Raw genomic sequence first — 16,880 nt, 5'->3', positions numbered from 1 at the left:
TGGAGGTACTGGTAATGTCTCTGCACTGCACGGCACTGCACGAGGAAGCGAAGCTTTTGGGACACCAGGTTTCCTGGACCAAGGGCCGTATTCATAAATCTCATGAAATCGGCAACGACAACGACAGTCCCCACGCACACCAATGTTCGGGTTGTCACAATTTGCATATTTTTAAACACTCGGATTTGTCGGGTGGGATGTGGTAACACTGGCTGCGCGAGAAAATTTAATTGGTAACAATGTCCCTTGTTGTTTGGTCCATCTCAACGTTTTGACGGTCAAAACGCCGACTGCACCTGATACCCTGCGCGCTGTGTTCAAGTCAACAATGGAGGAAACTAAGCGGATATTCATCCCAAAATGAAGTTGCTCTACTTCTGGAGCTTGTAGAGACACCAAGCAGTAGTACTTGACAAAAGAACGATTCATGCAATGATAAAAAAGAAAAAGGAGGCTTGGGAACTATAGCATCACTCTACAATGGCACTGGCTGATGAGGCCGCGGCCACACAGGGAGGGAGAAAGCTAGCGAGAGCGGCAAGGGGAGTTTCTGTGGCCACACGAAAAGCAAGGCGAGGCGAGAGTTGTCATGGCAACGAGGCCCGCAAACTGCCGCAAACCAGTATAGCCTCGCACCCACCCCCGTCGGAGCCAACGAGGGATAATGCGATATGTTTTTATAAATAGTTCCGTGCTTCGCTTATTTGGCGTTTTATGAAAAATCTGTATACACCATCGTGTTCAGGAGGTTTTTCTCTACAAGATGGAATTGTTTATTTTAGTACTCATTTCATAGCCTCTGCAAATGGTAGCTATATGTAAAATGTGTTATAAACATTACGGAATGATTATTTAACTTCAACTCATCACTATTTATTTAGTTTTAACCCCAAGAGAATAATTTTCTTTCTAATGTCTCATATACTGTTGTACTTGTGTAGTTTTACCGGCGGAGCATAGATGATTAGTATCCCGTTGGGATCCGTGGGGGGTCCAGGGAGGGCTTGCGCCCCCTGGTGGGGCAGCGAAGACGATCTCTCTTCTTTGCTTGTTTTGATGAATATGAGGCACTGCTTTTTCCTCAACTTGCTCTTAACACTTCGGGGAGAGTAGCGTAAGTGTTCTGAACGTTTAGTATCCTCAAAGACGTTGTGAACATGCAAATCAGGCACAAAATAACACGCCCCACAATATTTGTGAGAAGGGGTGACGGACCCGACAAAGTCTCCCGACAATTTGGTGCTCTGATCGGTACCACGGTCCCAGAGGTGGCGTATAAGAATACACCCTTCGTGACTGTCGGAACTGTGGTAGCCACGGGCACGATGGTTGTTTAAGAATATCATTGTCGGATGTGTGGGGACTGTGGTTACAGAAGTTTGATTTAAGAATACGGCCCCAAGACCAAGGTAGAGGTGTTTGAATGCTTACTAGAATAAACATTATAGTCCGTTCCTGCGTGTGGCAAAGATATTGATATCTTGGAAATTCTCTCATATCTTTATAGCGTAGTGCAGAATAACGAATCGTCAAGAAGTCTTACAATGAATTGACTTGGCATATAGACACACTCAGCAGGAGTATGACATTCTCGATACCTGTGCAGAAGGACAAAGATCCGCTGCTTCGAGTCGCTTGTGCTCTCAATGGCTGTGAGACAAGGAAACCAAATAGTGATTTCAAGGGGTGGATAAATGTTTTCGGTTATAAGTACCAAAGAAGAATCATAGGAATTACTTTGTGTCGACTCGGCGATTACTTAATGAGACTGAATCGAGGCTTCTGAACTGCATATTCCGTGAATTCCAACTCCTGCTGTATGGGCATGTAGCACGCTGCCCAGAAATCGAGTCTGCTCACCGGGTTGTTTCTGTGAGAGACAACCCGGAGTGGAAGAGGCCAGTGGGATACCCACAAAGCTGGTAGCATGAGGAAGTCGATGGATTTTGCTATGAGGTTCTTAGGATTAAAAGGGGGCCTGCACGGAGACTTGCTCGGAGAGATTCCTGGGGTTAGGTGTCGTAAAGAGGACGAGGCAACACCCCCGCCATGCATGCTCGTATTGGCTGATCAAAGAAATTCCCACACACTCATGAATACATGTGTTGAAAGATATTTTGCCTAAATATGTCACCTTTAATTAGCAGGCCATATCTATTGAAGGCTTATCCAAATCCTTTAGTATCGACTGGTCACCCTAGTATGCGCCCAGTTGGGAAGGAAAATAAAGGAAAATGAATAATAGTAAAGAGAGCGAAAAAGTATAGTGCTCGACCATATCTAACTAGTCCTTACATTTCATGTCTAAAATACACATGGTATTCTGCAACACATATACGAACGCCTAGGAGACTTAGGACGAGAACATACATCGGCAAAGTGTAATGCCATGGCACCTAACATTATGCCATATAAAACTCTACTAATAATGCCACTGACAATGCACATACTCCGGGTTCTCAGCTGGCGAAGGTGCTTCTAAGATATGAGTATAAGCCTGAAAACTTTCTGGCACAAAAAACTAGCAAAGATTGTTGCTCATATATATATATATATATATATATATATATATATATATATATATATATATATATATATATATATATATATATATATATATATATATATCAACATTGTACCGCGTAGCGCGTATATGTTTTCACCTTCTTAGCTGTCAGGCCCATATATTAAAAACAACAGGACTACAGACAGAGATTGCTACCATTATCGTGCAGGTAATACCGGTTGCCTATCAGTGTAGAAAAAAATAATCTGTGGCGGCTCACATCACTGAGGTTCCGACCCGTCGCTCACCAAGCTCGAGCTCTCACCACCGAGGTCTCGGTACACTGCCACGGAGCTCGAGCACACGAGTCAGCCCACCCGCTGAGCCGCGCCGCGGGTTGGAGCAGAATCCACTTCACCGCCAGTACGTCCACACCATCTCCTTGTACACTTTCCCCCGTTTTCTTAAACTTCTAAAATTTCGTTTCGTAGGTCAACACACCACTGTGGTGTACTAGTACCCGAAGTTATGTTTCGATTTCTTAAACACTCGCACACCCAGCAGTGTGTTGTTAGCTAGACAACCACACTCGTGACCTAACATACCACAGAATTGCGGAAGATTCGCAAAGGTTGGTAGCTCCCGCCCTAGTAGGTTGGCTGGCCTGTGTGGCAGCTGATGTTAATATAGCGCCGCAGTCTTTGAAAATGGCTACAAGAAACAAGACCTCCCCGCTTTCTTATGCACAAAAACTGTTTCTAGTGAAGCAGATAAGAGACAATCCGGTCGTGCACAGGAAACCATCCGACTACAATGCTGTTTTAGCACGAAAAACAGCATGGGAAATCCTAACCTAACCTAATTATGAGTCAGTTACCCGTGAAATACCAACACGTTACGTTCTCCCGCATGGCGCCCCGAGGCGCCAATAAGAAACCCACTAACTTTTTTTTTAAATCGCTAGGGCGATTCTAGCAATTTGTGACGCATAGGCCTATATATGGGGCTCAAAATGCATAGAATAATGACATTTAACCGATGAGAAATGTGACAAGTACCGCTGTGAGACGGAGAATAAAGTAAAATATACCCATTTCCCCGCTGCTGACCTACAAATGATTTGCCCGAGTGTGGCGTTAAACTAGAGTTTTACTAGATCGACATTACTGATTTCCAGCTGTATAAATCTTTGAGTAGAAAGAAAAGAAAAGAATGTATGAAATACAAAGAACACACAAAGGAAGAACAAACAACAGCAGACCTGCTGGTCCTTACGAGGCTGTTTGTGACAAGCTTCACTAACTATCTAATCAAAGGTGGAAGATGAAGGACAGCAAAGGCGAAGGCTCCTCCCCACCCCCATCCCTCCAGCCAAAGCTGGCAGGAAAGGAAAAAGAACCATGCAGCATGGAAAAGCTGCATGGAAATTATGTAGGAAAGAGGAAAGAACTACCATTACTGCTACCACTAACCGGGCGATAAAAGCGGACAAGGACACCAGTATTCGAAAGAACTTAACGTTATTACGACAATGAGTAATATCTTAGTTGCTGGTTGGATTCAAAATACTTGTCTAATCTATTCTTGAAGGCCGTAACTGTTGCACTATCAACGACATCACAGGGTAGAGAGTTCCAAACATTAACAACTCGATTGAAGAAGAAGTGTTTAGCTTCGTGCGATGAGAATCTTTTACCACTTATCTTCAAATTGTGATTTCTTCTTGTTCTATTTGATCGATCAATTGTAAAGTAATCTTCCGCATTAATATCACTGAATCCTTTAAACATTTTAAACACTCCTATTAGATCGCCTCGCATTCTTCGTTTTGATAGTCTGAATAAATTTACTTCTTTAATCCTTTGTTCATATGATAAATTTTTCAACCTAGGAATCATCTTTGTTATTCTTCGTTGAACCCGTTCCAATGTTTCTATGTCTTTTCTATAATAGGGAGACCAAAACTGTACACAGTACTCTAGACGGGGTCGAACCAACGAATTATGCAGTTTTTATATTACTTTTTCCGATTTAATATTAAAGACTCGTCCGATGAGGCCAACCAATTTGTTTGCAGTTTTAACTACCTCTGAACAATGCTGACCGGGCTTTAAATCACTTGATATAGTGACTCCAAGATCCTTTTCTTTACTTACTGCAGAAAGTTGTCTTCCATTCATTACGTACCGAACGCGATTGTTATTTTTTTCGATGTGCAACACTTTACATTTGTCAACGTTAAATTTCATTTGCCATTGATTGGCCGAAAGTGCGAGTCGATCTAGATCTTATTGTAAAGCTTCTTCGTTGAGTGTCGCAGTTACTTTACTAGCAATTTTTGTGTCATCAGCAAATTTTGATACTTTGCAAGTGAGCCATCATCGATATCATTAACATAAATTAGGAAGAGCATGGGGCCAAGCACTGATCCTTGAGGTACGCTGCTTCTGACATCGAGCCAGTTAGATGTAACACCGTTTAGAACTACTCTCTGTTTCCGCTCAGAGAGCCTGTCCAAAAGCCAATTGTGAATGTTACCCGAGATACCGTGCGCCAATAGTTTGCTGAGCAATCGTTGGTGGGGGACCTTATCAAATGCCTATTGAAAATCCAGATATATGATATTTACTGATCTGCTTTCATCAAACACCTCAAAAATAGAATGAAAAAAGTCAAGTAAGTTAGTTAAACACGAACGTTTACTACGGAAGCCATGTTGCGAATTATTTATTATATTATTTTCTTCGAAGAATTTCACCATATTGTCGCGAATGATAGTCTCCATTAACTTACAAAAAATAGATGTCAGGCTAATTGGTCGATAGTTTGCTGGATGAGACTTGTCCCTCTTTTTGAAAATTTGTTTGACATTTGCAAGTATCCAATCCGACGGAACTTTTCCAGCTGTTAAAGATTTATTGAATATGATGGAGAGCGGTTTACAAATTTGATGTTTGATTTCTTTTAAGACCCTAGGGGTAATTTTGTCTGGACCAGGAGCTTTGCTTACTTTAATCTTTTCAATTGTGCGTAAAATGTCACTTTCTACGATGAGCACGCCACTTAACATCTTTTCGGTCCTTCTAACCTCCGGCGGTTGAGGTGATAAACAATCTTCGTCGGTAAATACGGATGCGAAAAAGTTGTTTAGGATTGTAGCCATTTCATTTTCATCGTTCGTGTGGTTACCATTATCATTAGCAAGCGGTCCGATACCACAAGTGAGTGACTTTTTATTATTTACATAGCTAAAAAATTCTTTAGGATTAGATTTACTCGTTTCCACTTTATATTCTTCAAGATTTTTCTTGCTTCGTTTTATTAATTTCTTGGTTTCGCGGCGAATTCTGTCCAACTCTAGTTTGTAAGTCTCACTCTTAGTTGATATGTATCTACTGTATACGCGTTTTTTAAGAGATAGGCTATTTTGAATTTCGTTATTCCACCATTTGGGTTTCTTCTTAAAAGCTGAACGTCTGTTACGATAGGGTACGCATATACTTATGGCATTGTTCAATATTGTGGTGAAGACCCCCCAAAATTTATCAATTTCTGTTTCCGCCGAGATTTCAGTCCAGTCAGAATTATTTAGAATTGATCGGAGTCTTACGAAACTCGCTCTCTGATAATCAGGCACCTTTTCTTTACTAGGACTTTTTTTTTTTTTTTTTTTTTTTACAACAAAGGAGGCAGCTCAAGGGCAACAAAAAAAGAAAACAACAATAAAAAAAAAGCCCGCTACTCGCTGCTCCTAAAGTAAAACAAAAGAGGTGGCCGAAAGGAAGATCAAATACAGGAGGAGAGGTGTCCTGATACCCTCCTCTTGAAAGAGTTCAAGTCGTAGGCAGGAGGAAATACAGATGAAGGAAGATTGTTCCAGAGTTTACCAGTGTGAGGGATGAAAGAGTGAAGATGCTGGTTAACTCTTGCATAAGGGGTTTGGACAGTATAGGGATGAGCATGAGTAGAGAGTCGAGTGCAGCGGGGCCGCGGGAGGGGGGGAGGCATGCAGTTAGCAAGTTCAGAAGAGCAGTCAGCGTGGAAATATCGATAGAAGATAGAAAGAGAGGCAACATTGCGGAGGAATTTAAGAGGTAGAAGACTATCAGTATGAGGAGGAGAGCTGATGAGACGAAGAGCCTTAGCCTCCACTCTGTCCAGAAGAGCTGTGTGAGTGGAGCCCCCCCACACATGAGATGCATACTCCATACGAGGGCGGACAAGGCCCCTGTATATGGACAGCAACTGTGCAGGGGAGAAGAACTGGCGGAGACGGTACAGAACGCCCAGCCTCGAGGAAGCTGATTTAGTAAGAGATGAGATATGAAGTTTCCAGTTGAGATTTTGAGTTAAGGATAGACCGAGGATGTTTAGTGTTGAGGAAGGTGATAGCTGGGTGTTGTCAAAGAATAGGGATAGTTGTTTGGAAGATTGTGTCGAGTGGATAGGTGGAGAATCTGTGTTTTTGAGGCGTTGAAGGACACCAGGTTCTTCTTGCCCCAATCGGAAATAATAGTAAGGTCTGAGGCTAAGCGTTCTGCAGCCTCCAGCCTTGAGTCGTTAAGTTCCTGAAGGGTGGGTCTAAAAGAAGTTGAATAATGCAGAGTGGAATCATCGGCGTAGGAATGGATAGGACAGTTCGTTTTGGAAAGAAGATCATCAATGAACAACAGAAAAAGAGTGGGAGATAGGACAGAACCCTGTGGGACACCACTGTTAATAGATTTAGGGGAAGAACAGTGACTGTCTACCACGGCAGAAATAGAACGGTCAGAAAGGAAACTGGAGATAAAGGTACAGAGAGAAGGATAGAAACCGTAGGAGGGTAGTTTAGAAAGCAAAGATTTGTGCCAGACCCTATCAAAAGCTTTTGATATGTCCAGCGCAATAGCAAAAGTTTCACCGAAACGGCTAAGAGAGGATGACCAAGAGTCAGTTAAGAAGGCTAGGAGATCACCAGTAGAACGCCCCTTGCGGAACCCATACTGGCGATCAGATAGAAGGTCAGAAGTGGAAAGGTGCTTTTGAATCTTCCGGTTAAGGATTGATTCAAAAGCTTTAGATAGACAAGAAAGTAAAGCTATAGGACGATAGTTTGAGGGATTGGAGCGGTCACCCTTCTTAGGCACAGGCTGTATGAAGGCATACTTCCAGCAAGAAGGAAAGGTGGATGTTGACAGGCAGAGGCGAAAGAGTTTGACCAGGTAGGGTGACAGCACGGAGGCACAGTTTTTAAGGACAATAGGAGGCACTCCATCAGGTCCATAAGCCTTCTGAGGATTGAGGCCAGAGAGGGCATAGAAAACATCATTTTGAAGAATCTTTATAACAGGCATAAAGGAGTCAGAGGGGGGATGAGTAGGAGGAATATGCCCAGAATCGTCCAGAGTGGAGTTTTTAGAAAAGTTTGAGAGAAGAGTTCAGTCTTAGAGATAGATGAGACGGCAGTGTTGCCGTCAGGACTGATGAGTGGAGGGAAAGATGAAGAAGTGAAGTTGGAGGAGATGTTTTTGGCTAGATGCCAGAAGTCACGGGAAGAGTTAGAGAAAGCAAGGTTTTGACATTTTCTATTAATGAAAGAATTTTTGGTTAGTCAGAGAATAGATTTGGCACGATTTCGGGCAGAAATGTAAAGTTCATAATTAGCATTAGTTTGAAGGCTCTGGTACCTTTTGTGAGCTACCTCTCTATCATTGACAGCACGAGAACAAGCGTGATTAAACCAAGGCTTTTTAGCGTGAGGAGTAGAGAAAGAACGAGGAATGTATGCCTCCATTCCAGAGACAATCACCTCTGTGATGCGCTGAGCACACACAGATGAGTCTCTATCCTGGAAGCAATAATCATTCCACGGGAAATCGGAAAAGTACATCCTCAGGTCGTCCCACCGAGCTGAAGCAAAATGCCAGAAGCATCGCCTCTTCGGTGGGTCCAGGGGGTGAACAGGAGCGATAGGACAGGATGCAGAAATAAGATTATGATCGGAGGAGCCCAACGGAGAGAACAGTTTGACAGAATAAGCAGAAGGGTTTGAGGTAAGGAAGAGGTCTAGAATGTTGGGCCGGTCTCCAAGACGGTCGGGAATACGTGTAGGGTGCTGGACCAACTGCTCTAGGTCGTTGAGGATAGCATAGTTGTAGGCTTGTTCACCAGGATGGTCAGTGAAAGAGGATGAAAGCCAAAGCTGGTGGTGAACATTGAAATCTCCTAGGATGGAGATGTCAGCGAAGGGAGAGTGGGTCAAGATGTGCTCCACTTTAGAATTCAAATAGTCAAAGAATTTTACATAGTTGGTAGAGTTAGGTGAGAGATAAACAGCACAGATGTATTTAGTAATAGAATGACAATGAAGTCTTAGCCAGATGGTGGAAAATTCAGAAGAGTCAAGGTTGTGGGCACGAGAGCAAGTGATGTCGTTGCGCACGTAGGCGCAACATCCAGCTTTGGATTGAAATTTAGGATAGAGATAGTAGGAGGGAACAGAGTAGAGATTGCTGTCAGTAGCCTCAGAAACCTGTGTTTCGGTAAGGAAGAGAAGGTGAGGTTTAGAGGAGAGATGATGTTCCACAGAATGAAAATTAGAGCGAAGACCGCGAATGTTGCAGAAATTGAGAAGAAAGAGGTTCGAGGAGTTATCAAGACACCTCTCGGGTCGGCAGCCAGAAGGGGAGTCCTCCCTGGGGGAATTTGTGGTCCCCCCCCCAGGCGGGGACTCCGAGGCTTGGTGTATGTGCGCCATTTTGAAATTTTAATTTTGGGAAAAGGTGTATATGTTGTGTGAATGTAGTGTGGTGTGGATAAAGAGAGGATCTGTCTTTAGAGAGCATGCTGAACTACTCTCCGGTGTTGGTGAGACAATAGGGAAACGGTTAGTGAGGACATGGGAAGGGTCTTTGGAGGGCTTCAGCTCCCTTCTCACCTCCTTCTCACCGGGAGTGGCTTGCGCCCGTTCGGTAGGTGTCTTCCTACCTACTCCAGCCCAAGTTACTTTACTTTCTTTCATATTGATGGTGAATGTGATTGTTCGGTGATCGCTAGAACTAAAAATTGGACCAACATTTACCTCGTTAACTAGATCAGCTGTCGTTGAAAAGATAAGGTCAAGTATATTATTTTCTCGAGTCGGTTCTTGAACGTGTTGATGTAAATCACTTTCTAGTAAATTTGCGTACAGGTCGAGCCCTGTATGAAAGTTCAACGGTTCACCCCATCTTTTCACTGGCAAGTTAAAGTCCCCAACAATTACTGCCTCGCAATTGCTACTTGTTTCTAATAATAATTCACTTAATGCGTGGTCGATATCAAGAGTCTGCCTTGGCGGTCTGTACTGTAGATAAGTCCAATTACTATTTTACAAGATTTATTTTTGATTTCAGTGAAGACCGTGTCTACATTGATTATAATATCTGTTTTCACGGATACTTGATGGAGAGAGTTGTGGATATAAAAGATAACGCCTCCACCCTGTCTATTCTCTCTTTCATGACTAAAGATGGTATAACCCGGTAATCTATATTCCGCGATGAAATCTCTATTTGAAGTGTCTATCCAAGATTCTGTGACTCCGATGATGTGATAATGATTTGTAGCTGCGAGGACTTCTAAGTCTTCAAATTTGTTACGTAGGCTGCGAGCGTTTACATAGCAAGCTTTAATGTGATTCGAGTCGGGGGTTTCGCGGGTTGAGTGCTCCCTTACGGTGGAGCTGCTGGTGTTCTCGCCTCCGCGTTTTTTGGCTTTCGAAGAGCCACTTGGTCACAGAGCAGCCTCCCGAAACGGGCTGCTCCAACAGGGTTTAAGTGGATGCCATCAGCAAGGAACAAGTCTGAATCGTAGTAAAAACTATTCCACAAGTTAGCGAACTAGACGTTTTCTTGTGAGCAAAAGGACTGAAGTCTGTTGTTTGTGTTGAAGGCCTTACCGTAAAAGCTGATTCGGCACCGACTCTCGGGAGGATTCCTGAGATTATAATGTTACTGGCATCCGTTTTACGTTTATACTGCTTGATCATGCGGCGGTATTTCTCAAACAGTTCCTCAGAACGGGTTGTCTTTACGTCATTTGTCCCAGGGATAATGACAAAGAGGGTGTTTGGGTCGGCATTTCTCGTGACATCATCGCATGCTGCGGTGATGTCGTCCAGTCTGGCACCTGGATAGCAGTAACGTTTTCTGCGGCCGTTTGATGAACGACCACAGAACTCAACCAGCTGGCCACGCACATGGAGTCCCCAACTAAGCGAGTCTCAAACTCATCCTCCATGGTGTCTACCAGCACCTGGAACCTATTGAAGGTAGTGGGGGTCAGTAAATCCTTGCGTCCCTGCTTCAGTTTCGCTCCATTCCTTACAGGTTGGAACCCGACGTCCTGTGAAGCAGGAAGAGAAGCGTTAAGTGGGGCAGGCTGGAAGTTGTACTGTGAGGCAGGCTGGGAGTTAGCCTGTGAAGCAGGCTGGGGGTTAACCTGTGAAGCAGGCTGGGGGTCAGCCTGTGAGGCAGACTGGCGGTTGTCCTGTGAGGCAGGCTGGGGGTTAGCCTGTGAGGCAGGCTGGGGGTTAGCTTGTGAGGCAGGCTGGGGGTTAGCCTGTGAGGCAGGCTGGGGATTAGCCTGTGAGTCAGGCTGGGGGTTAGCCTGTAAGACAGGCTGGGAGTCAACATGTGAGGCAGGTAACACGTCCTCCCGTGAAGCAGGAGATTCGTCTGGAGAGGGCACAGTCTCGGCGGAGGGCCTCTCCACCATCGATGGTGGAGTCACTGCCACATTGCTTGCAACAAATTCTTGAAGGGCTTCAAATTTCTTTTCAAGATCATTATGTTTGACTTTCCATTCAGTCACAGCCTTCTGAAGTTGTAATCTTTGAACGCAGAGGCGGCAAGTTCTACTCAGCTGGAAGTATTGAGCTGCAAATCGTCCAGGACAGACGCCATACTTAAGGTTAGAAGGCATTGTTAGAAATTTAAGCGAGTTAACAGTTTGGGCAAATACTAAAAGCGCTTTCGAAATAACTCAAATTGTGACCATACATTGAATTGGATAAAAATTGTGCATGGAAATTAGACACTGCTGTGTTAGATGCCTCCAACACCGGGAGTTCGCTCCCACAGGGTCTTGAAAACGCCTCAAAGACCAATCGCTTGTCTTGAGCCTCGATCACGAGAGAGACTTTCACAACTCGGCGCTTTTCAGCTAAATAGTCTGTATATCAAGGCCTGAATGCATCATTTCAGCTATTATATATTACAAATAGGTACGTGTGTAAGTACTCGATTATCATGTATCACCGGTAAATATTTCAGGCCTTGGAACTTTCTCGTGTAGTCATTCACCTCATAAGAGCTTGATGATGAACAAATTGAAGAAATTCGACGGATTAGATTACCCCGCACAGTTTTACGGGATCGCAGGGACCCAATGACGTACCTCACAGAGGAAGAATTCATCCAAAGGTAGTGATCTCATTCATCTTAATCATAATAAACTGTAGTTATAATCGACTTCTTACTTCAATACACGCGCGACCACGCATGTTGTTTTAAAATCTTGTACTTGTTGTGATTACAGAGTTACTGATTGAAAAAGATCGAGAAGTGAAATAATAACAGAAGCAGAATAATAACATTTATTGATTATTCATGTTTTTTTTAAATATAATTAATACATTTCTTACATTTCGTCTCTTTCGGATGGGTATGGTCGCCCCATGTTGTGTGGTAGGTCAGCATACGAATGTTCCAATAATGTTGGATTCTACCCGTACACAGAACGGCGTCAGATGCGTTTATGAAATCCATTTGTGGGTGTCTAGCTAACTAACAATATGGTATCCTAGGTTTACACTGTTTAAGAAAACGGCCGTTTGTCCAGTAAACTGCACCGCTGTACGCCTTTCTATCGAAACCGCTACAAATCACCAAAGCCAGAATCATTATATTCAGCCAGCACAGATATTATGGCAGGGGCGAAGTATTCGTATTCGGTATTCGTATTCGAGTTCCAGTATTCGGAGGTATTGGTTTTCGTATTCGAATTATTCTTATCATAAATAAATATGTTCTCATTCGTATTCGAATACTTGGGCGAAGTATTTTATTCTTCAGGTACCGTGACGAATAATCATAAATTCACCAGCAGAAAAAAATAATCATTTGGCTGCAAAGTGTTACCTTCAGATAGGACGCAGAGAGAAATATAACATTATGGTTCTGCTCACTCAGCGGGTCCAGTACTCGTCGGTAATGGTCTGTTTTACTGTCCCGAATACGGACGGATCAGCGACTGTCTTCTCGTTTTAAGTCCTCTGTCACCCACAGATTGATAGTTGTGTCAGCTTTGCCTTGAACATTTAAGTGAGTGAGCTAATGGAATTCCAGAGTTAGGATTTGGAGCGTGAAATTGTGAACTTAGCTACAAGCAGCAACTCACGCTTTGAGTTAGACGGATGAATTCTGCCTATATTGTTGACAGGATAAGTATTACTTTTCCAAGATGTCGGACCAAATATTTTTTAAAAAGTAAAAAAGTTCATTAATGTATTCATGAAGAATTTCAATAGGAATTCGAATTTAGACTCGAGTTCCTAGTATTTCATGGAATTCGTATTCGCATTCCTATTCTTAGAAATTTGAAGCAACTTTTGTATTCACTTAATACACATTAACACATACACATGTATATACACTCACATACAACCATCTGTTAAGTATACATTTTGTCAACCAATTTCGGTCATATTTAATTAAAGGCGAGATTCAGTGCTCTTCCGTCAACCTATAGCCCTTGACTGTCCCGCCTCCCAACAGGAAACTTTGTCTTGGCCTCACACTCCGATAAGCAGCTGCCGCCCCGCAATGACGACTTCGTGTATATAGGTGCCCACGGCTACAACCCCGATGAGCAGGACATGAAGGGTGTCTTCTTCGCCCGGGGCCCTGGTGGGTAATGCGCTGCCTCACACTAACAGTTATGATCTTGCTTTTCTTCTTGTGAACTGTTCCCCTACTGGTGAAGCTCTCACTTCACTACCAACACCAACACAACTAGTGCTACCATTACTACAAATCAGCCACTACTGCTGTTACTTTCTTTTCTACTGCTTCTACCAGCACCACAACCATCACCACCACCATCACCCCTACTATTACTACTACTGCTGCTACTACTACTACTACTACTACTACTACTACTACTACTACTACTACTGCTACTACTACTTAGTGGGCCAATGGTATTTGTGGAAAGTATTTGGTGGGTCTCCGCTGCTACGGTTCCACGGTGCAATAATTTCTTTATTTTTGTTTAATATTGTCATTTCTTGTAGTTATTATTATTATTATTATTATTATTATTATTATTATTATTATTATTAAAGTAGACCTAGTGCAGTTGGTTCTCCAACTAAAATGTTATTTTGATCTGTTTTAATGGTTCATATCTTTTAGGAAGATATATTTTTCTGTGATAAAAAAAGGACAGTATATAACATTAATATCTTATAAACATCATCAAATTAGAGGCATAAAGGTAGAAGAAATAAATAAGATATATAGTATAAGGAGTGATAAATATTCACAGGTAAAAATCATATAAGTACACAATGGAAGCGCGCTTGCTGTAGTGGGGATACAGTTAGAGGTTGATTAAAGGTTGTCACTGTTTCTAAACATCTTTTGACATCCATAACGCTGTTGCTGTCGTTATATTTACTATCATTCAACAAGCCGATCCTCCATCCCTATACTAGACACAACCAGTCAGATGGTATCTGGCAACTATGTTGCTGCTTACAACGCTCTGCAATAGTGCACTGCCATTACAAAAGTGCATAGAAAAGCAAAATCACGGGAAAAAAGAAAAGAAAAAACACCTAGGCTGGAGTAGGATGAAATGTATAAGCCACCCCTGTGTGCAATGGAAGTAGGTAGCATGGGTGAAGTAGTATAAGTCTTGAGAAGGAGAATTCCCTAGTTCAGGCAAAGCTTGAAAGGTCAAAATAATAATAAGAAGAAGAATGAACAAATGATGTGTGAGCATATGCGGATAAGTGAACATATAGTGACTTAGTATTAAATTGTAATAGTCAAAATGGGAACACATAAAGGAAGTGTAGAGAATAAGTAGAAAAGAGGAAACGAGAGGAGGACGTAAAGGAAAGCGGATATGTATGTTAAAAGTCAAGAGAGAGAAGACTTGATAAGTAGAGTAGAACAAGGGTATAGTAAGTAGTAGTGTCATGTACATAGAGTCCTTCCTCCCTAAACCTCACCTTCTTCCTTACCGAAACACAGTTTCTGAGGGCTACTGACAGCAATCTCACTTGTTCTCCTACTATCTCTATCCTGCATTTAACCAAAGCTGGATGTTGTTTACGTGCGCAACGACATCACTTGCTCTCGTGCCCACGACCTGACTCTCTGAATTTTCCACCATCTGGCTAAGACTTCACTGTCATTCTATTACTAAATGTTATCTGTGCTGTTTATCTCACCCAACTCCTTGCACCAACTATGTAAAATTCTTGACTATTTGAATTCTAAAGTGGATATTGACCATCTCTTCCTTCGCTGCTGAAATCTCCATCCTAGGAGATTTAATGTTCACCCACCAGCTTTGATTTCATCCTGTTTCACTGATTCATCCTGGTGAACAAGTTTCACAACTTTGCTATCCTCAACGACCTAGAGCGAGTTGGTCCAGCACCCTACACGTGGTTCTTGGATCCGTCTTGGAGATCGGCCCAACATTCTAGACCTCTTTCCTTCCTCACCTCAAACTCCTTTCTGCTTATTCCTTGTCAAACTGTTCTTCTCCGTTGGGCTCCTCTCCGATCACAATCTTTATTTCTGCATCCTGTCCTATCGCCTGTACACCTCTGACCCACTTGAAGAGTATGATGCTTCTGGCATTTTGCTTAAAGCTCGGTGGGACGACCTATAGGATGTACTTTTTCCGATTTCCCGTGGAATGATTATTGCTTCCAGGATAGAGACCTCTGTGTGTGCTCATGCATCACAGAGTGTGATTGTCTCTGGAATGGAGTGCATACATTCCTCGTTCTTTCCTTCTACTCCTCAATGCCAAAAAGCCTTGGTTTAGAATTGCACGCTTGTTCTCGTGCTGTCAATGATAGAGAGGTAGCTGCAAAAGGTACCAGAGTCTTCAAACTAATGCTAATTATGAACTTTACATTTCAAATGAAATCGTGCCAAATCTATTCTCCGACTAACCAAAAATCTTTTCACATTGAAAATGTCAAAACCTTGCTTTCTCTAACTCTTCCCTGTGACTTCTGGCATCTAGCCAAAACATCTCCTCCAACTTCACTTCCTTCATCTTTCCCCACTCAGTCCTGACGGCAACACCTGCCGTCTCATCTATAGTCTCTAAGGCTGAACTCTTTTCTCTCAAACTTTTTCAAAAACTCCACTCTGGACGATTCTGGGCATATTCCTCCCACTCATCCTCCCTGACTCCTTTATGCCTGGTTATAAAGATTCTTCAAAATGATGTTTTGCGTCTTCTCTGCCTCAACTCAGAAGGTTTATGGACCCGATGGAGTGCCTATTGTCATTAAAAACTGTGCCTCCGTGCTGTCACCCTGCCTGGTCGTAAACTTTCGCCTTCTGCCTGTCAACATCTACCTTCTCTGCTGGGAAGTATGCTTTCCTCATACAGCCTGGTACTCAAGAAGGCGACTGCCCAACCTTCAACCACTGTCCTATTGCTTTACTCTTCTTGTTTGATCTAAAAGCTTTTGAATCAACTTAACCGGAAGATTCAAAAGCACCTTTCCACTTCTGACCTTTCTATCTGGACGTATGGGTTCCGCAAGAGGCGTTCACTAAGATCTCCTAGCCTTCTTAACTGACTCTTGGTCATCCTCTTAGCCGTTTCAGAAATCCTTTTTGTTATTGCGCTGGGACATATCAAAAGCTGATAGGGTCTGGCACAAATCTTTTGCTTAAACTACCCTCCTGGCTTTGGTTTCTATCCTTCTGCAGTACCTTTATTCCGTAGTTTCCTGGACCGTTCTATTTCTGCTTTTCGGTAGACGGTCACTGTTCTTCCCCAAATCTATTAACAGTGGTGTCCTGCTGGTGTTCTGTCCCATCCCCCACTCTTTTTCTGTTGTTCACCACGATCTCTTTCCAAAAACGAACTGTCCTATCCATTCCCACGCTGGATGATTCCACTCTGCATTATTCGAATCCCTTTTTAATAGAAGACCCAATTCAGAATCCATCGACTCAAGGCTGGAGACTGCAGAACGCTTTCAGCCTTCAGCTCCCCTACTATTATTTCCGATTGGGGCAAGAAGAACCTGGTGTCCTTCAACGCCTCAAACACAAGCCCATCTATCCACTGACACAATCTTCCA

At 42.9% G+C, this 16,880-nt stretch overlaps 1 protein-coding gene across 1 annotated transcript in view; it reads left to right on the top strand.

Annotated features, from left to right (window-relative positions):
• Positions 1-13,615, top strand: part of LOC126992542 (glycerophosphocholine cholinephosphodiesterase ENPP6-like) — an 87,546-nt gene extending 73,931 nt beyond the window's left edge. The window contains exon 7 of the mRNA XM_050851359.1: positions 13,306-13,615. Within this exon, the coding sequence (XP_050707316.1) occupies positions 13,306-13,445 (140 nt within the window). The 3' untranslated portion in view covers positions 13,446-13,615. The remainder of the gene's footprint in view (positions 1-13,305) is intronic.
• Positions 13,616-16,880: the final 3,265 nt, after the last annotated feature.

Source organism: Eriocheir sinensis, chromosome 7 (genome assembly GCF_024679095.1).
Source record: "Eriocheir sinensis breed Jianghai 21 chromosome 7, ASM2467909v1, whole genome shotgun sequence".
Taxonomy (NCBI): domain Eukaryota; kingdom Metazoa; phylum Arthropoda; class Malacostraca; order Decapoda; family Varunidae; genus Eriocheir; species Eriocheir sinensis.
Note: the sequence above shows the minus strand (reverse complement) of the source record. Positions and strands in the feature narration are given on the sequence as shown.